The sequence below is a fragment of the Camelus bactrianus genome, chromosome 32 (genome assembly GCF_048773025.1).
Source record: "Camelus bactrianus isolate YW-2024 breed Bactrian camel chromosome 32, ASM4877302v1, whole genome shotgun sequence".
Taxonomy (NCBI): Eukaryota; Metazoa; Chordata; class Mammalia; order Artiodactyla; family Camelidae; genus Camelus; species Camelus bactrianus.
Window position 1 is genome coordinate 13,977,495 of NC_133570.1, and position 21,078 is coordinate 13,998,572.

The 21,078-nt window shown below is 58.9% G+C and overlaps 1 protein-coding gene across 5 annotated transcripts in view; it reads left to right on the plus strand.

Moving 5' to 3' along the window:
* RBM19 (RNA binding motif protein 19) overlaps positions 1-21,078 on the plus strand; it is a 131,613-nt gene that overhangs the window by 97,599 nt on the left and 12,936 nt on the right. For 2 of the 5 annotated variants that reach the window (XM_045523059.2, XM_045523057.2), the window contains exon 24: positions 7,116-7,228. In XM_045523059.2, the coding sequence (XP_045379015.2) occupies positions 7,116-7,213 (98 nt within the window). In that variant the 3' untranslated portion in view covers positions 7,214-7,228. Of the gene's footprint in view, positions 1-7,115; positions 7,229-7,948; positions 10,245-21,078 lie in introns of those variants that run through there. The other 3 variants (XM_010963626.3, XM_045523060.2, XM_045523058.2) reach the window with 3 other exon arrangements.

Below are 21,078 nucleotides of genomic sequence, written 5' to 3' on the forward strand. Positions count from 1 at the left end.
AGCAAGAGTGGAAATGGCTGGGCTGTGGGGAGGGAGCCACGTTCAGAGAGCTGAAGGTTCCTCCCTGCAGAGGTGCTGGGGAGGCCCGAGGGGCGTGAAGCAAGCTGGAGCAGGTGTCCTCCGAGTCACCCCCCTCCTCCCTCCTCCCACCCCCGTGTCCCGAGCCTCTTTGAGTGGTGTTTTGGAAATATTTCCAAGCGCTCCAGCAATATTCTACACACTCTCTTCCCCTTCCCCTGGGAGATGCTGTCCGTGCGGGGAAGGTACTTGCTCCCAATCCAGCTAAATTGTTATTGACTTGTGTTCTCTGCGTTCTGCAAACATTTCACTCAGCCGTCGCCAGCGAGGCCAGGAATCCCTGCTAGGGCTAACGGGGAAACCAGCTGTGCCGGGCCATTTCTCCTGCTCTTCCTCATCGATCACGGAATTAAACTGACAGGAGGAGAATTTCAGAGCAACTTGGGAGGGGAAGGGACTGGGCCCGGATTGGACGAGGAATCCGGGACCTGGGGACCAGAGTACTGGAAATAGGGGCAGGAGGAGGGTGGACTTGCTTCCAGGGTTGTGGCTGGCAGCAGGGGGTGGGCCGGGTTTGTTTCTGAACTGCAGGCTGGTCCAGGCCTGAGAAACCCAAGGAAAACACACAGACGGCGAGGTTGTTATTACTGCTTCATGACCACTAGTGAAACTAGTAGGGGTTTGTAGACAGAGGAGAGAGAGAAAAAAGCAGAGGCCACGCTGGTGAGCCATCAGCTGAGGACAGCCCCAGATCTTTATCTTTGCCTAGAAGAAGAAAAAAGGTGTTTTTTAAATTAGTCACCACTATTTTTATATCAGAGGATTTGATCTAAAATCAAGATTCTGACCTCTCTTTAGAAATCAGGTCTTCCTACCCCTCGTCCTGTACATGGCCCTTTTTTTTTTTTTTCATTTGCTGCAGTCCACAGTCCTCCCTATAGTCACCCACCCAGACTGTTTATCTCCTTCACATCCCACTTACAGATCCTGGTACAGACAGCATCCCACCTTGGCCCTTGAGACAATGTTACCAATTCTTTCTTCTTAGCTTCTACTTCCAACCCAAGGCCTATCCCAAGAGAAGAGGGAGAGACAGCTAATGTCAACCGAGCCCCTAGAAAAGGGAAGCCCCCCCCCCAGGCCTGAGACAGGAGAGTGGGGGATGCCTTCCAGCCTTTCCTAGTTTCTTTTTCTTTTTTCCTCTGCAGTGAGTCACCTTCCCCTGCCTCCCCGGTCCGCACAGGCTGCTCCACATCTGTAACTAATGCAAACACGTGCAGGACCAAGCCCCAAAGCCCCCAGGCTTAGCCCAGCCCCACAGCCCTACCATGGGCTAAATCCACGATAATCCAGGCCAGGAGCCTTCACCAACCCTGCTGGATGGCGAGCCGCCAGTTCAGCCACCTGAAACTCCTGTGTCGTCCTGCCCAGGACACCCAGAGCAGAGAAAGGTTGACCTGCTGGCTGTACCGGGGTCCCCTGCTTCACAGGGGGCCAGAGTCCTTAGCACCTTGATTAATGACAGCAGTTGTCACAACAGGCTTTGTAGCCAGTGCCCACCCCAGGCCACTGACATCAGATCCTCTGGGGGTGGGGTCCAGGTATCCGGTTTCCTAGATGATTCTACTGGGCCGCGGGGTGGGAATCAATAGCCTCATGGGAAAATGGCTGATGCAGTCAGGTGGGTGCTGCCAACCACGCGGCCTCAGTCTGTTTCATACCTTTCCTGTTGAGGAGTCCCTTCCGAGGCGTCTGGGCTGGTGTCTCCCCCTGCAGGGCGGGCAGCTGAGACACAGGACCACAGGCGTGTGTGACAGGAAGGCCCCAGGACCAGCCTGATCTGAGCTCAAGGCCCCGTTGGGGGAGTCTTCCAAAAAGCCCTAGAATAGCTGTTTCCGCACCTGAAAAATGGGGAGTAACATCACCCAGCTCGTGGGATGTCTGTAAGTCCACACCCAGCGTGCTGCCTGGGGCCCGAAGAGCTGGACCCGAGGCCCGAGGCCCCATTTAACAGATAGGAACACTGAGGAATGGAGTTAAGCAGCTCCCTTAAATCCCTCAGGTGGCAGAGGCGGGTCCAGAGCCCAGTCTCCCACCTGCTGGCTCTGAGCAAAGGGCTTTCAGGTCACACCTGGTTTCTAGCAGGACCAGCTGTGTTTTGAAAAGGCACATCCCTGAAACAGCCTTCTTGTACCCATTAGGGCCACTCATTTGACCTTAGGTGCCTGGCTGAGTGCCTTTTATCCTGTGAGCATCGAGTGTGTGCCTGCTGTAAACAGCCCCGGGGTGCAGACCCATCTGAGGGCCTGGGGGTTTTGCCCGCAGGGGCTGTGAGTCAGGAGGAAGGGGGTGCTGGGCCAGCCCAGCCTTCAGGGTGCTGGCCCCTCTCATTACGTACGCCTAGTGTCTCCAGCACCCTAATGTCCCCAGGGGTGGGGGTCGCAGGTTGCTTGTGTCCCTCAGTGGCCTGGGACAGCAGGCCACTGAGTCTGAAGGTTGTGGGGCCTTGTTCCAACCTGGAATCTCGCCCTCCACTCTCCACCCCAACCTCCTTCCTCTCCCCTCAAGGGACTAGCAGGGGAGAGAGCTGCACCTGGCCTCTCTGCTTGCCCAGGCCTCACCTGCCCTTTGTTTCAGGGAGTAGCAAGCTCAGGGCCCTCCTGGAACAGGCAGAAAACACGGAAATAAATGCAGTCTTCCGTCTCCATGGGCAACTAGCACACAGTGCATCGGTTACCCTTAGGTGGGGACATGGGCCCAGTGTGGCCAGATCAGCCAGATTCAGGAGAAACTAGAAATGGAGATTCTTGTGTAGCCTTTCCTGTTTTTACATGTTAGAACTAATTTTTTTTTTTTAACATTAAATGATGTCAGCAAATCTAGATGCTCTTCAGTGAACCCGCCACGTGAGGCCCTGCCTCGGCCAGGCCGGGGGGTGCAATGAGCAGGCGCCACTGTGCAGCACGCCCCTCAGAACTGTCCCCTGGGAGTCGAGGGAGCTGGGACATTTCTCCAGGGGGCTTAAATCCCTGACACTCCCGGCCTGCCCCGTGCCCTGGCCTTGTGTGCCCTTGTGGCCAGAGACACCCCTAGCCCTGCAGGTGGGGAGCCCTTAACGTGTCCCAGAGCTGCCCACTTACTCTGAAGATGGCCGCCAGGATGGGGCACCCACGGCAACCACTGCGGTTGTCCAGGGCTGGTACTGCTGTCCCCAGTTTATAGAGGAGGGAAGTGACCTGCCCACGTGCTCTCAGTAACAGCGTCCATTAATGACAGCAAGGATGGCTCACCTTAACTGAGTGCCTACTGCGTGCAGGGCACTGTTGTCAGGGCCTTCAGTAACTGCCGAGACTGAGCACAGAGAGGGGAGGCCCCTGGCCTCAGGTGGCCCAGCAGGGAGCAGCCGGCTTCCATCTGATCCCTGCAGCCCGGCTCCAGCCAGCAACGCCATCAGCTCCAAACCCAGCATCCCGGGTGGTCACACCTGCCTCTTGTCAGGGTTCCTTTCGGAGTCCCCTGCTCCCCCGACCAGCCACACTCTTCTCCACAGCCCCCACCTCCTCTGCCTTTCCTCAACTTCTGCCTCCAGAACAAAACCCCGTGAAGTGCTTTCTCTTGTCCTCCCAACAGCCCCCAACCCGCCCGCTCGCGCATCTCTCCGCCCGCCTGTGCACGCAGGGCGACGGTGCCAGCCAGGGACAGGAGAGAGACGCAGGCTGGCATTCTGTCAAGGAATTAATTGAAAAATAAAATCATTAGATGGGAACTCCAGAAATGCAAAATGGTGGTTGGAGGGTGGTGGGGAGGGGGGCAGGACTGGGGGGTTGTTGGGGGACGGCTGAGCTTTTTGTCAAGTTAATTTCTCGGGTATTGATGTTTGGTGACATTCACTTGTTGTTTATCTTCGGGTGCAGCTGTAATACTGAAAGAAAACGCACAGCTTGTTTCGTTTATTTATTTTACACCTTTCTCCAGTTCCGCATTATGTTTGTTTGGTGAAAACCCACTGAGGCTTTTGATGTCAGGGAAATGGGATTTCAGCAGCTGTTCCCGGCAGGCAGGGCGCGCCACGTGTGGGCAGAGCCAGCGAGGGGTGCTGGGTGTCGTTTGGTGGGGACACCAGGCCCGACGTGTGCTCGGGGGGGGGGGGCCCGCTGGGGGCCCAGCCTGAGCCATTGCACCAGCCCCACGGGTACTGAGGGTGCCAGGCTGGTGCATGAACTCACGAATCCTTACCGCCTCCCCGGGAGGTGGATGGGTCCTGTCTCCGCCCTCAGCGTACAGATGAGGAAGCTGAGACCCAGAGAGCTGAACTGACCCACGCAAGGGCGCTGAGTGTTAAGTGGCAGAGCTGGGACCTCGGACTGTCTGGCTTTCAGGGCCCTGGAGTTGCCCTAAGGTCGCTCAGGACTTCCTCGCCCCACCGCTGTCGTGGGACCTAGCCCCATGGGCACCGGCCGCGCCCAGTCTCCCCTGGGAGCTGGGCCTCGCTGCTTTAAAGACTCCCAAGCCTGTTCCTCTTCCCCGCCTTTGCCTGCCCTACCCCCTGTGCCTGCGCAGGGCCCACCTTCCTCTGAATCGCCCCAGCACCAGGCTCTCTCCTTCCCGTCAGTCGTTTCACAGGCGTTTAAAGAGCCAAATGCCTGTGGGGCAGCGTGGGTGCTGCAGGTTCCCACCCTGGTGCGTCTCATGCCACTGGCCTCCCCTCGGACCCCAGGCCAGCCCTGGCCCAGGGGAGGAGGGACCCACTGTCCCAGGAGCTAAGCCCCCACCCCATTGTTAGCGGCCAGGAGGGGCGACAGTGGCAGGCCCACAGGCCCGATTTTGCTCGCTGCTCTTCTATTTCCCAGCTCCTGTTACCTGCCCACAAATTCAGTTTCCAGCGGCCGTTGTGCACCTCCAGAGCCCAGCAATTATGAGGGAACAGAGCACCGAGGAGGGAGGAATGGAGGGAGGGAAGTGAGTGTCTGCGCCGCGGGCGGCCGCCCCTGTCCCAGCCCATCCCGTCCCCTCTCCCTGCTCATGACTGACGGCGACGACGGCTAGGATGCCCAGCCCGAGGCTCCGAGCGCCTCCCACACCTCCTCACCCTCGCCGGGGGGCCAGCCCCACCGTGTGCCCTCTTCCCACCCCGCTCCTCATCCCCTTGTTAGACAGAGGCCCCGGGGCTCCCACTAGGTAGCAGGCAGTGCGCTGAGGCAGGGGCACGGCCACGAGTGGGACGGCTCTGTCCCACAGCAAAGAGACGCCTGCTGTGTGTCGGAGGTGCGAAGTGCTACGAAGCCGGGAGGGGGCTGGAGATGGGGGTCCTGGAGACAGTGGCTGGGGACTCTCTCTGAGGAGGGGACTTGGAAGCAGGCGTGAGCCAAGGGGGTTCTGGTGCCACCAGGGTGGAGGTCTCGAGGCGGGAGCGCACTTCACAGGCCTGGGGAGGGGCCAGCCAGGCGATGCCCCGGGATTGCCTCCCTGTGCCAAGCAGAGCTCCCGGAGCAGGAGTACCTGTTCTGGAAGGATCTCTCTGGCAGCTGTGTGGGAAATAGATGGCCGTAAGGATGAAGGCAGAATAGGGAGTCCGGTGAGAAGGCGGGAGTGCTTGGGTCAGACAGGTAGCCGCGGAGAAGAGGCGGGCCAGTGTCGGGTCAGCTTCGTAGGAATGAGCTGAATAGCCTCAAAGAGGCCAAGTTGCTTGCCCAGGACCACCTGGAAGAGACCTGAGATTCTCCGTCTTGAGGGCAAATGCTGGGCTGGGCTCTGGGGAGACCCCCTTGCCTGCAGGGAGCCCCCAGCCCAATGGGGAGATGGTGGCCAAGGGTCACAGGGTGCTTTGTTCCACCTGAGGGACTTCACAGAGGTGTTGTTTGAGCCAGGGAAGGAGAGGAGATCAGGACATCTCCAGCGGCCTCCATACAGGCCCAGTGTTGTCTGGGGGTGAGGTTGACCATTATGAGTGGTTAGACTAGCAGAGGGACTGACAGAGTCAGTCTCACCCCAGAGCTTAACCTGCCCCCACCCGCTTCCCTTCCTGGAGGTCCGAGGGGACCAGCACCCTCTCCAGCCTCCTTTGTCTCCCTGGAGCTCTCTGGGCAGCGCTGGAGATGTGTATGAAAAATGGAGAGACTGTGGGCTTTGGTGTGGCTTGGACTCAGATCCTGCCTTCACGACTTCCTAGCTGAGTGCCCTTAGACTAAACCTGTCTGTGCCCAGTTCCCTCACCGGTGAGAAGTAATAATAACATCTCCGTATGGGATTGTTGAGAAGACGGTGAGCCGAAGCACAGAGTAGACAATCAGTAGCATTTGGGGCCCAGAGGAAATCTATTTTGCTGAACCCACCATGCTCTTCCACACTGTGCCTCTGCATCCCCATCGCCTCACAGAGAACTCCTCTGAACTCTTCAAAGCCCAAGTCAAATAGCCCGTCTTCTCGAAGGCCACCTCTAATTGCTATTCCCTCCATGCCTCCTCTGGAATCCTTGAGCACCTAGTCACCCTGCCTTTCCTGGACACCTGCTGGAGGCCAGCCGCCCACGATACTGTTAGAGTCTGTCATGCCCAGAAGACAGGGCAGCTTCCGCTCGCTTCCCCAGCTCTCACTTGACTCAGCCTCTCTGGAGGCTGTGGCTCCTCCAACACCAGGCAGAGCTCCGTTAACCTCCAGCCTGCTGGGTGGGGTCTTCCTCCCTCCCTTTCTACATGGAGCCCTTTCCTGGGTGGGTGGAAGGTGGGGAGGGGTTGGCCGACAGAACAGGAGCGTTCCGGGGGCTGGGAGTGGTGAAGCTGGAGACTGAGCCTCAGTATTTCTCTCTCTTCCTGTTTTCTCATCCCCTGTCCTTCATCCCTCCTGTCCCTCATCCTCTGATTCTCCCTCCCCCCGTTTCTTGTCTCATTTCTGTCTCCCTCTCCTCCGTGTCTGTGTCTCCACTCCGGTCTCTCATCACCACTCCCCTCTCTTCCATTCTCCAATTTCTTCCCCCGGCCCCCTCCCCATTTTGCTCTTCCCTCCCTCTTCCCTCCCTCCCGCTCTGTCATCTCTCTCTTCCTGCTTCCCAACCCTCTCTGCTGTTCTTTTCTCCTCTCTTGCCATCTGGGCTCCCACAGAGCCCCCGAAGAAAAAGCGGTCTGTGGTGTTGGATGAGATCCTGGAGCAGCTGGAAGACAGTGAGAATGACGGCGAGGAGCAAACCCTTCAGCTGTGAGCTGGCACCGAGCGGGTATGTGGCTCCAGGGCCCCAGGGACGGGGGACAGCCGCTCCGGCTTCTGTGCTCCCCATCTTGGGGGCCGAGGGGCAGCGCCGCCTGGTGGGGCGGGAGCAGCAGGCAGCCCCACCCTCCGCCGATCCAAGGTCGGGGGGACGATGGCCTTAGCCCACTGCCTGGGCATCCCAGGCCCCGGATGCCTGGCGAGCACCAGCAAACGCTGACCGTGCCTGCTCTGTGCCCGGGACTGGAGGGCTGGAGAGCAGGCAGGGTGCAGCCACCCCGGGGAGTCCCTCACCCAGCACGAGGACCTGGAAGCAGCCACAGACCAGTTCCCCCTTCCCCACCCTCCGCCGCATCCAGCCCAGCTGTTGGCTGTTCTCACATGAGTCCTCCCACTTCCTCCTGCTCCCAGCAGCCCTGAGACGCAGACAGGGCCCCATCCTGCAGGTGGGAAGGCCGGGGTATGGAGGGATTTCGGGGCTTGTGCCCCACTGCCGCCAACCTGGGAACAGTAACCCCGGTGAAGGCAGCTGTATGGAGCTGGGCGCTCTGGGGACCCCAGCCGAGTCACCTAACCTCCCAGGCCGCAGCCTCCTCCTCACTGACTGGTTCCCACTGCACAGGGCTTTAGAGAGAATGAGAAACAATAATCCCTGAGGAACGCCAGGCACCGTGCCAAGTGTGTAGGGCCGGCTCCAGAAGCTTCCATCCTTGCTCCCCCCTCACCACAGGGCTGCTGAGCTGGAGTTCCCACCTCGTCTGCCCAAGGGACTGCCCACAGCCTCAGACGTGGCCTCAGTCCTGTCCCATCCCTGCCACGTGGGACCGTGAGCCCTGGGTTAGTCACCAGAGTATCCTCCGTCTGCACTGACCAGAGCCGCTCACGAAGCACCAGTCTCTGAGCCCAGACGCCAGTCTCGTTGGTTGAGCTCAGCTGTGTCACTAACGGCGGACACCCTCTGCTCACGGGCTGGGGGCCCCGTGAGGTGCAAGGCCGTCCCCGGCCCTGGCAAGCAGTGTCCCAAGGCTTATCCCAGACTTGGGGCACGCATGTGCCCCCATCTACTCCCGCCTGGAGATCTGTGCCCAGCGCACGCCAGGAGACAGGGCGATGAGGAGGAAAGAGCTGCAGCCCGTCTGCCCTGGGTCTGAACCCCAGCCCGGCCGTCCCCAGCTGTCTGGCCTTGGACCAGCAAGGTCCCCTCTGACCCTCAGCTTCTCTTTCTCTAAGATGGGGGTGATCTTGTGCCTACCTCAGAGACCGTGCTTGGACTACATCAGTCACTCCAAGTAAAGCCCAGAGCAGATACTCACCAGCATTTCTGTTTACTTCTTCGTTTGGAACAGCTGGAGGGGGTCTGAGTCGGAGCCCAGGGATGTGTGTCGAATTTGGTCTGTATGTTTTTCTGGGAGGAGGTTCCAGTCCACGTCAAGCAGCTTTCAGAGTGGCCTGGAATCCAAGCAAGACTGCACAGCACTGACAGCCCTGCGAGAAGGAGCATCGTCCCTGTGGGGCAGGTGCTCCCTGGTCAGTCCTGGCGCATCCCTGGGACTTGATGGAAGTGACAGGCACAGACCCAGCGCGGCTCACCCCCAGTTTGTATCAGTAGGGCGTCCCACTGACGTCAGACCACAGCTCTGGATGGAGGCCCTCAGGTGACCAGGCTCCCAAGTTGCCATGAGTCTCAGAGACGATGGGGCTGGGGTCCGCCCCTCCCTCTCCACTGCTTGGCCTGTTAAGGGCCACGTGGGTTCATCTGGTTAAATAAGATCCAGACCGTGGGCCTGGCAGGAAGGAGGCAACACTGGCACCTGCTTCACTGACCCAGGTGACAGCACTAGAACGTCCCCAGAGCAGGATTCGCCACCTCCTGGGGTCGGTGTGCCAGCTCGGGCTCTGGGTTCCTGGTAACCATCCACCACTCACTAGCCTCGCGAGGGCGGGCCAGTGACTTACCCTCAGTCTTCTCATCTTTAAAGTGGGAGGAACAGCACCTCCATCGCTGGGGTGTTAAGAGGCCCAGAGGACCCCCGACCCTGCAGGATGTGACTCCATCTGACCCCAGGGCCTCGGTCTGTCTGTGACCTTCACTCATGCTTTACTGCGTTCCCTGTGTCCAAAAGAAAAAGCAGGCGGGCCGCAGGCCGAGCCCAGGGGAAGCTCAGGACCAGCAGGGGATCCAGGGGGGTGGGAAGCTAAGGGCCTGAGGCTGACAGGAGGGAGAACCCCCAGCCACTCGCAGGGGGACCGTGTCCCGTTCCCTCCCACCTGCCTTCCCCAGCCTGGCCTCTGTACCCCTGCCCCCCAGGGGCTCACTGGGTGGAGGGCTCACACCCATAACCAAACAGGAGCAACCACTTCAACACCCCTAGAGATCTTGGGGCTCCCGGCCATCCCACCTTCATGCCACACCTAGCTGTCACAGAGCAAGCAGCGGACTCCGCCCTCACCCAGGAGCACTGCGTTCTCCATGCAGCCAGAGGGCTCCAGTGGGACCCATGAACTGGATCGTGGCAATTGTAGCTTAAAACACTTCAGCCCACCCCCTGCCTGGCCTCACATGCACACTTAGAATGAAGTCACACTCTTCACTGAGACAGGAAGGCTCTCCCTCATCTGACCCTGCCCTTGCCCTTCATGTACTGTTCCCTGACCTTTGCAACACAGTCCCACCCCAGGGCCTTTGCACTTGCTCTTTCCTCTGCCTGGGACACCCTCCCCCCCACTTTTTTCCTGACAGTTCCCTCCCACAGCCCTGCCATTTAGAGATCTTGGTTTAAATTCCCCTCCCTCGCTCAGAGAGACAGCCCCCGGCCACCTTATCCAGAGGAGACACACTCAGCTCCTCTCTCAGACCCGGCCCCCTTCCCCACAGCCCTCCTTGGATGGTCCTGTCCCTTTCAGCCACAGCACCTGGCGCAGGGGATGGCCTGGAGTTGGAACAGTTGTCCCGAGCCCTGTCCTCACGCTTTGAAAGCAACTCTTTTAACAGGAGCTATTAAAGCTAGCAGCATTCTTATTTGTCATTATCACCTTCATTATTGCTGTTACTCTGAAATGAAGTGAAGTGTAGCTCGGTAATAATAAAGTAGAGCCAGGTACTTAGCCTGGCCCAGAGCAGGGCCCGTCTGGGAAAGACGGCCCTTTGAGGAAGAAGTACTGCGTGAAAGCATTTTAGGAGAGAAGCATCCGTCCAGTGTGTGCTGGATGAACTGGGGAGACTCCGGGCCTTTGAGTCAAGGCAGGGGGGAGACTGATGGACACTGTTTCACCAGGGCAGTGGGGCACGGAGGAGCTTTCTGGGAGGGGGCTTCAGTTGAGTTTGAGTGATGATAGGTTGTCCATGGCCCCAAACCACCAGAAGACCTAGGAGAGGAGTTCCAGAAATAATGCACGGAGGTCGTGGCTGAGGAAGGGTGAGCCTTCTGATCCTCGTGTAGACGGGAGCCGGGCCAGGAGACAGGCTCACCCCTTCTCAAAGGCATCTGTGACCCCCGAACGGTCCAGAGAGAGCTAGGAAGAGCACGTGATGGGGGCTGGACCAGAGCAGGCGCCCGGGAGCGGACAGGGAATGCCGAGAGCCGGGGGGGCCCTGCACCTGGACGAGGCCTCTGGGCTCAGGGTGTTCAGGAGTGGGGCTTGGGTGGCAAGGGGAGACCTGGAGCGGGCGGTTCCCAGAGTCGGGAGCTGGAACCCAACTTGTGCACCACACGGCCAGCCCCTGCCTGCTCTGACCCTCAGGGCCTGACTCCTGCAGGTGTTTTCCCGGGCTCTCCTGCCCACAGCTTCTGGTTTGAGCAGAGGTGAGCGGCAGCGGGCGTCTGGGGGCTGGCGGAGCAGAGAAGCCAGGGCATTCCTCCCCCTCCCCCTGTCCTGGGAGCCCGGGACTCTGGTAACACCACTGCCTCCCCGAGGGCCCCCATTGGGGGGTGTTGTCGCCCACTGGCTTCTGCCTGTCCGCCCCTCCAGCTCCTGTGTAATGAGCTCCCCACCTGAAACTCCCCCATGGAACTAATGGCCTGTCAGGCACAGCCAGGAAGCAGAGGGAGCTGGTGAGGCCTGCTTGCTGGGCTGGTGGGAAGAGGGGCTTGGCGGTGACCTCGGGGAGGGAGAGAGGGCAGCAGAGTTGGGAGGACAGGCATTTGGTTGGATTGTGCACGTGGGGCCCCAGAAGGCTGAGCAAATGGAGACCCGGGAATTGCAGAGGCTTGTAGGGGGTGGTGAGCTAAGGGCATGAGACCCCTGAGGAGGGAGGGGAGCGAGTGTGCACGGCTGGGCTGGGCTTGGCGAAGGAGGAGAGGCAGCCGAGGCCCCGGGCCTGGTGGGGAGGGTGCTTCGCCGACACCTCTGGATGGGAGAGGGTCCCCGTCAGTGCGGGAGGGGGACAGGTGGTCAGGCGGGAGGGCAGAGGTGAGCGGCAGTGACATACAGTGAGGGGAAGGGCACAGGCCCTGATTCCAGGAAGGCCTGGGTTGCGATCTCAGCAACACCACCCACTGCCTTCGTGACCTGTGGCAAAAGTCTTGGCATCTCCTGCCTTGATTCTCCTGTCTTTAAAATGGGTGGAAGAAGAATTGCAGCCTCAGGGGGTTTTTGTAAAGGCTAGGTGGGAGCTCATGGAGGGAAGGCCCTTAGCAGACTTCTGTATCTAGTGAACGCTGAATCAATGGTGGTGGTGGTCATTGGCGGCCTCATTATTATTACTATTCAACAAATAGGAAAGCTTATGAGGCTACCCCCAGGAAATGCCCAAGGAAGTCAGACCCTGGCGTGTACACGACAGGCCTGCTGGGCACCCCCCACCGGAGGCACAGGCAGAACTAGGAGTCACCAGGAGGTGGGTCATGGTGGAAAGGAGTCCCTGTATCCAGGAAGGCAGCCTGGAGGGGGTGCCCTCTGCCCAGCAGCCCCAGAGCGGGCCAAGCAGGCGCGTGGTTTACCCCATTGCTCCCTGCACAGAGCCAGAGCCAGGCTCAGGGTGGCCCATGGCTGCCGAGGTGCAGCTGGGAACAGGGGAGCCCCTCCCCCAGAAGCGGCTGCCCCCGTGTTGCTGTGCTTGTCCCCAGCCCTCTCCATCCTGGGGTCACCTGTGGGCAGGGGTACCCCAGGCCCAGGCCCCCTGTGTCAGTGCTCCTAGGCCAGTCCACAGACCCGAGCCTTTTAGAGACGGTCCTCATAAGCTCCCTGCCGGCCAAGGCCCTTGGCCGTGGGTGGACCCCTGGGCGTGAGGTCTGCCTCCTTCCTCCGGGGAAACGCAAGCTGGCCCCTCCGTTCGGTTTGCACACTGTGCGGGGGCTGGCATGGAGGATGGTGAGACCAGAGTGAGCTCAGATCTCAGTGGAAGCGCCTTGACCCTGGGAGGGCCCCAGGCATCTTGTGGCTTCTCGGAAAGAAGAGGAGGAAAGGGCCCAGGCCAGAGGCAGAGAGGCTGGCGGAGTAAATCCTCAAAGCCAGCAGCCACCAATCCTCACCTCCCTTCATTCACTCACTCACTCATTCATCAAAGACTAGGTGTCCCTGTGTGCTCGGCAGGGCACTGGGTACCCGGGATGCAAGGACAGGGACCCTGGATCCATACAGGGGTCTGTCTCCCGGGCTTGGAGACCTGCGCTTCAGACAGAAGACAATTTCCAGCGGCCTTTGCCCCCGTGTTTTTCCTCCTTTCCTTCTACCGCCTGCTTGGGCTCTTTTGTCTTTTGTGGCAGGGCCCGTCCCTCCCAGCGCCCGTCTGTGCTCCGCAGCATCTAGGAAAGGATTAGTGCAAGCTGAGCATGCAGGCTTTGGTGAACAGAGCTGAGTTTGGTTTCAACATCTAATTCAATTTGTTCTGCCGAGATTGAAATATGAAATGGTTGCCAGTCAAACGTTCAAAGGACGGCGAAGGGAGAGTGAGCTCCTGCTGAAATTTAAATTTTAATGAAAATGACTTTAACCCTTTGGCACAGCTTGCAGAAACGGAACGCACACTCCCATCCCCCGGAAAAAGCCTCACCGGCCCTCTTGCTTTGCTGAGCATCTCTAATAATAGGTGATCATTTTATTTCAGCAGTATTAATAGTAACAGATTAATAGAATCCTTGCTTAATAGTAATTTGTCCTCCCATATTGCCCTGGCCATTGAGGTAGGCGCCTTCCCCTAGCTGGCTCTTCCAAGCCCTATGCCGGACAAGCCAGGCCCCCCTTAGATACCTGAACCCTTACACCTGAGCGCCTCCCAGCACCTGTCACAGCTGTGAATGGTTGTCTGTGTTGTGGTTTCCTGTCTGTCCTTCCTCCCTGGATTGTAAGCCCCAGGAGGGCAGGGTCCATGCCTGTTTTGTGCGGCACCGCATCCCCTGTGCCTGGCAGGTGGGAGATGCTTGGTAAATATTTGATGGCGGAACGAACTCTCCCCACTTTATCCTCCCAGCAGCCGTGGGAGATAAGTTTACGGGATGCACAGAAGTGGAGCCTTAGTGGGGCAGACGACATTCTCCGGGTGACACAGCACAAGGGGCTGCCACCAGGACTGGTGCCCAGCTCCGGGGAATGGGAAGTCCGAGTTCCCAGCCTCCATCTCTCCGGGACAGCGGGGGCAGCACGTGCAGGCGGGGGAGCCCAGCCCTGTGCTGGCGTTAACACACGCCCTCCTCTCTGCTCACCCCTGCGCCGCGGGCGGTGCTGCTGCCCCCATTCTACAGAAGAGGCGCTTGAGGCTCAGGAAGGGAGGCCGGCGTGTGCCGGAACTCAAAACCTAACCTCAGAGTGGCTTGAATGAAAGGCACCCAATCATTTTTCCCCTGTTGAGGCTTTTCCTGCTTCCGTACCTGCTTGCCATGAACCCCTCATGTGCTTTTTGATTTTGTTTTTAATACCATCAAATGCCATCAATCCCCTGTGCACGGGTACATGTTGGGGCTCCATGTGGCTGTGGAAGGCGCTGCCTTGCATCCTGGGCTCCAGGGTAGAGAGTGGGGGTGATGGGGCGTCCCTGAGACTCCCAGAGGACTGTCGTCTCCCGAAGACAGAGCCCGTGGCTTCATCCCTGGGGGCCCGTGTTGCTGCAGAGCCCAAGGAAAGGTCTGAACCTAAAACCCCCGGGTGCATGCACCCCACAGATGTTTGCTGAGACTGGTGTGGCCCAGGCCCGGCCCTGGGGGCTGGGGACGCCACGCCTGGTCTCAATGGAATTTGGGGAGACAGCCAGCAGATGTCTCCTCTGATGTTTTGTCCTCTGAGGCTGCTTTCTGTATGGGGCATCTGGAAGGGACGAGTGAGCATGCCGCTTGGCGGGGCCAGGGAGAGGGGGGCGGGGGAGCAAGGCCCCCAGGTGGGCTGGGTGGGGCCTGGGACAGAGCAGGGCAGACTCTTGCTGGCACCGTGTTGAGACCTGACTGCAGAGGGGCAGGGCCCTTGCTGTAATCCAGGGGAGATGTGATGGCTCCGACCAGTGGAGGGGAGGAGGTGACAGGCGGTCAGGTCCTGGCTGTATCCAAGGTGGAGCCCCGGGGGGCTGTGGGCCATGCGGCGCCATGGTCTGGGACCTTAACCCGGGAAGAAAGAAGTCAGCATGTGCTCAGACAGGCCAAGTGCAGGAGCTGGCTCAGAGGGAAAGCAGGAGTTGAGTTTTTAAGGCGTTGAGTTGGAGGTGACCGTCAGCCATCTGGTGGAGATGGAGCACTTCCTGGCGGACGGACATGTCTCCAGTTCGGAAGGGAGGGCTGGACCAGAGGCGTAGTGGGAAATTGTCTATTTTTCTTTACGAAATTAAAGAAGCAGCGTTGGGACTCACAGCCCCAGGCAGGCAGAGCTGGGATGTCCTAGCCCAAAGCTCACAAGTGCCCAGTCCATTTTGAAGCCAGTTTTAGATGCTTCCAAACTCTTTTGGCCACAAGACCCCTTTTTCCAAACAAAAGTCTTATGCAAAACCCAAGTGTAGAAAACAAAGCAGGGCTGCTCTGTTCAGAGTCAGGGTGCGAGGCTGGACACCCACGTGTTCATCCCCAACCCAGCACATGAGTGGTTTGAAACACTGATCGAAACATGTCTCATGAACCACGGTGCGCAGGCTTCCGTGGTACAAAAGATGTTTTAGACAACCCATAGAATTTTTTTTTAAATTAAAGTATAGTTAGTTTACAATGCTGTGCCAAATTCTGGTGTACTGCATATTTCAGTCGTACATAGCAGCCCACAGACTTTTTTTTTAATGTGAGTTTATGTTCATGTGTGTATTACAAATATACAGCTAGTTTATCAAGCCTATGGTTTTGCAAGTTCCAAGGAGGAGGTGAAAAATAGTGGATTTGTGTAAAGAAAATGATTAAGAACATGAATGTAATACAAAGAGGTGGTCAAGAAGGGACGTGAATGATCTAAGCCAGGGCTTGGCAGACTGCGGCCCGTGGTCCAGATCCAGCTGCTGCGTGTCTGTGTCAATAAAGTTTTATTGGCACACAGCCACGCCCATTGGTTCACATATTGCCTACGGCCACCTTCCTGCTGCAGCAGCAAAGCTGAGTAGTTCGGACAGAGGAGGATGTGTGGCCGGCAAAGCCTGAAACATTTCCCGTCTGGCCCTTTACATCGAGTTTGCCAAGCCCTGATCTAAAGCAAGCCCCTCTAATTTTACCTCTCAGGAAGCCAGAGTCAGAGAGGGGGCATGGCTTCCCCAGGGTCACACCGTGGCATTGCTGCCCGTTCTGTGCTCTTCCTGTCCCTGCCACCCAGCGAGCCCTGTACGCTTGCATTCACTGTGTTATCCCGTCCCCCCCCAGCTTTAGGGGTGCCCCCCATGCCCCAACAGGCTCTGGCCATCACCCACCACCCCAGCACACGCCCTGAGCCCAGGGCCTTCTGGCTCAGCAGCAAAATGAAAGGGGTCCTACTATCCAATTAGAGCTTCGCCAGAAGCCAGGGCTGCGTCCCCTCCAGCTTCTTTAATAGACCCCACTTCCCCTTAATTGCAGCTTTCACGAAAACGATCCACTGGGGCCGCAGCGCCCCATCCTTGGGCTCAGGCCAACAGCAGACATTTCTCTGTAGTTGTGCAGATTTTCTGACAGCAGCTGCTCCTGCCTTCCCCGGGAACTGTCAGGAGCCCTCTCTTCTCCCGGTCCCCCCAAAAGATTCCAGGCGATAGTATCGCCGCCACCTCCCATGTCTCTGTGTCGCCCCGCAATTTATGAGGCGAGTCTCTGCTGAGACAAGGCAGGGGCTGCCACTCTCATTGCCCAGGTGAGGAAACTGAGGCTTGAGGTCTGAAGCGAGCCACCCATGGCTGACTCTCCAGGAAGGTGCTGGGACAAGTCAGGCCCCCGTCCCTCCACGCACAGACACTGGCCACGGCCCCAAGTCACAAGTTTTGGCTTCTTAGGAGAAGGAACAAAGCTAGAGAAGCGTTGGGCTCCACCTAAGACATAACTGGAAACACTGGTTCCGAAATGCCTCTCAGACTGTACTCCCCATAGGAGCTGGGGTGTGGGCTGAGTGGGCTGGTCCAGAGCCCTTAACCCCCCTCCAGTATTTCCATTCTTGGGTTCGGTTGCCCAGCGCTCACAGTATGTGTCTCACTGCAACAGTCCCAGCTGGAGATCTTTCATAGACCCTGAAACGCTAGTCAGCTTCTTTACCTGGTGCTCAACCAAAGACCAGCAGCCCCCTCCAAAGCCAGGGACACAGCCAGCCGTGGTGGCCTTGCAGATGGACAGTGACAGACCCAAAGCTCAGTGGTTTAAATCAGATGGACGCTGACTTCTCTCACATGACATTGGGAAGGTAAGCGGGGCTAGTCCTACAGGGTGCTGCACAGTGGCAGGGAACCGGCAGCCTCTGAATTGTAGCTTTGCCAGCCCTCCAGGCTTATGTTATCACACAGCCCAGGACGGCTCCCACTGTGCAGGACCCGGCCAGCAGGAGGGGCACGGACCAGGAGAGGACCTGCCCTGCCCTCTGGGGACACAGCCTGGACCATCTCGCATCACTTCTGCCAGCATCCCTTTGGCCAGAACAGAGTCACATGATCAAGCCTGCCTTCGGGGAACGCAAGGAAGGAGCCTTTCTCCTGGGAGGCCATCTGCCCCATGAAGACAGGGAGGTCCTCTTGCTGCAGGAAGCAGAAGACCTTGCAGTCAGGCTGCTGCCAGGGGTCATTGTCAACATCAGTTTGACTGTCCCTGATTTTTACCTTTTGAGCCGACTTTAGAACTTAACCCCACATGAGTAGCGTGCAAAGGTCCAAAAATATGCTTCCATGGATTCTTAATCCAAGAATTTGGTGAAGGGGTTTAAGACCCAGACACCCAATGTCTGAAAGTCTCTGGAGAAGCATGTGGCTCTGTTGCTTACACGCGGGGACAGGTTTGCTTACTGCCCTGTTCGCCAAAGAAGTCGCCTGATAGAGCCCACAGTCAGCGAGGGAGGAGACCAGCAAAGGGCATGGATGTGGGGGAAGGAGGGGGTGCAAATCAGGCAGTGCCGTCAGCGTCCCACACACGTCTTAACGTAGCTCACGCCCATCCCTTCCCTGGGCACCATCTCAGCACCAGCCCCCATCTGGCCTCGATGATCCAGACACCTCCTCTCCCACTTCCCCCGCCCCCTCCCGCTGGTTCCTACCCGCTCGTCCTTCCCGTCTTGACGCCATTTCCTCTAAGCAGCCCCCCCACCCCGGCCACCCAAGACTCAGGGGCCCCCCTCTGGTCCTCCAAAGGTCGTCACTGCCGCAGGGCTTCCTCCTGCAAAGAGTGTGTGTGCTCTGTCCCCAGGTGGGAGCCTTTGAGGGCAGGGACCGGGGCTTGTCCACAATAGCAGGCACAAGGCAAGGGAGCGGCGGAGGGGGGGCGGTCCCCTCGGTATTTGCTGGAATCCAGGTCACCCCTGGTCCGGCCTCTGGAGAAGCAGGCCATCCAGAGACTTATTGCCAAAACCAGGAACATCCTAGCCAGCCAGGTGAGTCCAGCCCCCTCGAGGAGTCTTCTCACTTCAGGAGCGGTCATGCTGCCAAGGGACCCAGATGGCACTCGTCACGCCTCCAGGCGACCTCCTCCTGCTGAAAGGGCCTGTGTTCTTTGTCCTGTGAGCATCACAGCCAGGCGGGCCCCAGCACTTCCCCGGGGGTCACTGGCAGAGTCCCTCCAGCAGGGCAGCATCAACCCCAGTCCTCCTCATGGAAGAGGAGCCGCCCCCACCCCGCAGTGCCCTGAGCAGCCCGTGCCTTGGACGTGGTTCCCATCCCCCCCAGTTCTAAAGAAGCCCCAGGGCTCTTCAACAGCCAGTGCGTTCACCGTGGTTACCGAGACTCAGTCCGTTTTTTCTGGGAAACGTCTGAATTTAGAAATCGGAGTTTGGGATTCAGCCTCATTTCTCTGCATCCCGGCTCCTCTCCGATCCCTCAGCCTCCCTGCTCTGACTTTGGAAGCCCTGAACCAGGGACAGGTGGCACCACCTCGCAAGTGCCCGTTTTGGGGGGTTGGGGGGGTAGTTGCAAAGCCGGCCCTCCTTGTTCCTGCTCGGAGAGGCCAGACTCGATCTGTCTACTGTTCTAGAAAGCAGTCCCAGCTCCCGCACCTTTCTTCTGTTCAGCTGAGTAGCCGATCCTCGTAGAATATAGACCGATCTCTGTGCTTTCAGCCCCTGCTCAGCAAAGCAGTTTTTCAGCATGGAGAGGGACAGGGGAGTGGGAAGCGGGTGCCGTCAGCATCTGTACGTTCCAAGCTGACCATCAATATTTACTTTCGTGGCATCTTGCCTGGAGCAAAAGCCCCCCTCGGACCCTCAAGACAGGGTACTTGCCAGAAACCCAACCCCTTGGAGGTGAGAGGTTAATTTCCTCCCTTCAGCCCTGAAGCACAGGCTTGAGAATCACACCAGCCTAGATTCTGCCTCCTAAGTCCCCAAATCTCTGCATCTTCTTCCTCTGCAAACAGGGAGGATGGACAGTCCCTCCCAGGGTGATACAAGCCCCGGAGATGGACGCTGAGCCACAGCCCAGGCCCCGGGCCGTGGGAAGCACCATTCATCCCACTGAGTCTTACTGGTTGCTGCCCTGTGCCGGGCCCCGGATGGTGAGCCGAGGACACAAGCCTTGGTACCCACGGAACTCAGCCCCAGACACCGGACACGAGACTGCAGGCCAGGCTGCCCCAGTGGCATGTGTGCAGGATGGTGCAGTGCACCAGGAGAATGATGATGGGGGGCCTGACCCCTGCTGGGGGCTCTGGGGGCACCTCCACCTGCAGGGGAGAGGGAGGTAGCTAAGCAGAGGGGAAGAGGAGGCAAAGGTGGAGCCGTGGGAACTGGGGCGTCTGGCTGCTGGCCTCCCTCCACGCCGGCTGGCGGCCCCTCCTCTCTGTCACCAGGCAGACTGGAGAGCCCTGCTGGCGCCTCCTGGTCCCGGCCACTGCTGGGGATGGACGGCTGTCAGCCGGGGGCCACCACTGCTTATCGGGGCCACTCAGGTCCCCGGGTCCTCAGAGCGGCCACCTCCCCCAGCCTGAGTCACGTGGCAGCCAGCTAAGGTTTCAGATGTATCCACTCATGAATATCAGTCAGGCCTGGTAATTCCCAGTAAGTGGGCTCCAGATTGACTGATAAGCGAGGCTTTCACCCTAACTGGGGCCGGGGAAGGAGAGTGGCAGTGGCGTGCGACGGCAGGCAGGTGTGCGCACCATGTGACCGGAATCGGGGATCCTGATGGCAAGGCTGCAGCCGGCCAGGTGGCCCAAGGCCGCTCCCTCCCTTGAAGGGTCACCAGACAGCTTGGGGAGCTGGGGTCCCTCACAGCAGCAGCCAGCGCCCTTGGGGGAGCTGCAGGCAGGCTCTGGCCGGGGGACACGGGGGCCGTGTGGCTGGAGGGAAGGCCCTGATGTGAGGAGGTAGATGGGGCTGGGGGGAGGGGATGCGGCCTTTCAGGGATGCCGGCGCCCACCCTGGCGTCTGGCTGGCATTGAGGGTGTGGGACCCCAGCTGAGAGCCAGGCTAACCTCTCTCTCGGGGGTCTCCTGACTACAGTTGTGGGGTCCAGCCAGAGATCCCAGGAGAGGCGGGTTGCCGGACCCTCAACCCCAGGTGAGGAAGACTTGGTCCTGGGAGTTCTGAGCATTTCCCGTAGGTGACAGGCTCGCTCACCCTCCCCACAGCCTGAGGTCAGGGAGTCTGGATAATTTATGTACAGCTGAGTGGGAAAAGCCAGCTGCTGGGTTGAAATCCCAGCTCGACTGCTGGCAAACTCCACGACCTCAGGACCCAGTGGCCTGGCCTTTCTGTGCCTCGGTCTCCTCTTCTGTAAAATGGGGACGACAGGAACGCCCACCTCCGAGGATTCAGTGAGCGGGCCTGGGGGAGTGATCTCCCCGCTGTGTGACTCGGGCCAGACACCGCCTCTCTCTGAGCCATGGCCCCATCCGTAGGGTGGCTCAGGAGGCTGACATAAACCCCCTTGCACTCCAGGGGCATTGGGGGAGGGTCCTTCCCTCGGCCTCCCCGGCCTCCCCAATTCTAGTCTTGGTTCATCCACCATCCCAATAAGTTACCATCAGTATCACTGCTCTAGCCACAGATAAACTCGTTTAATCTTTCACCATCCCATGAGATGGGCACCGTCATCGCCATCCTTGTCTCCAGTGAGGAAGCAGAAACTCAGAGAGGTTAGGTGCCTTGCCCGAGATCACACAGTTCCAGGTCAGCCAGGATTAGAAACAGGCAGCTGACTCAGGATTGCCCCCAACCCCGGGCCCTCCATGTCTGCCTCAGCGTGTTGTGTCTCAGATGCCGGAGCACAGCCTTGCTCGTTTGAGAAAGCCATGGCAAGGCTCTGAGCCATCCTTCGTACCCATTCCTGTGAGCTGGAAGCTTCCCTCCAGCCAGGCTGCAGTCTGCTGG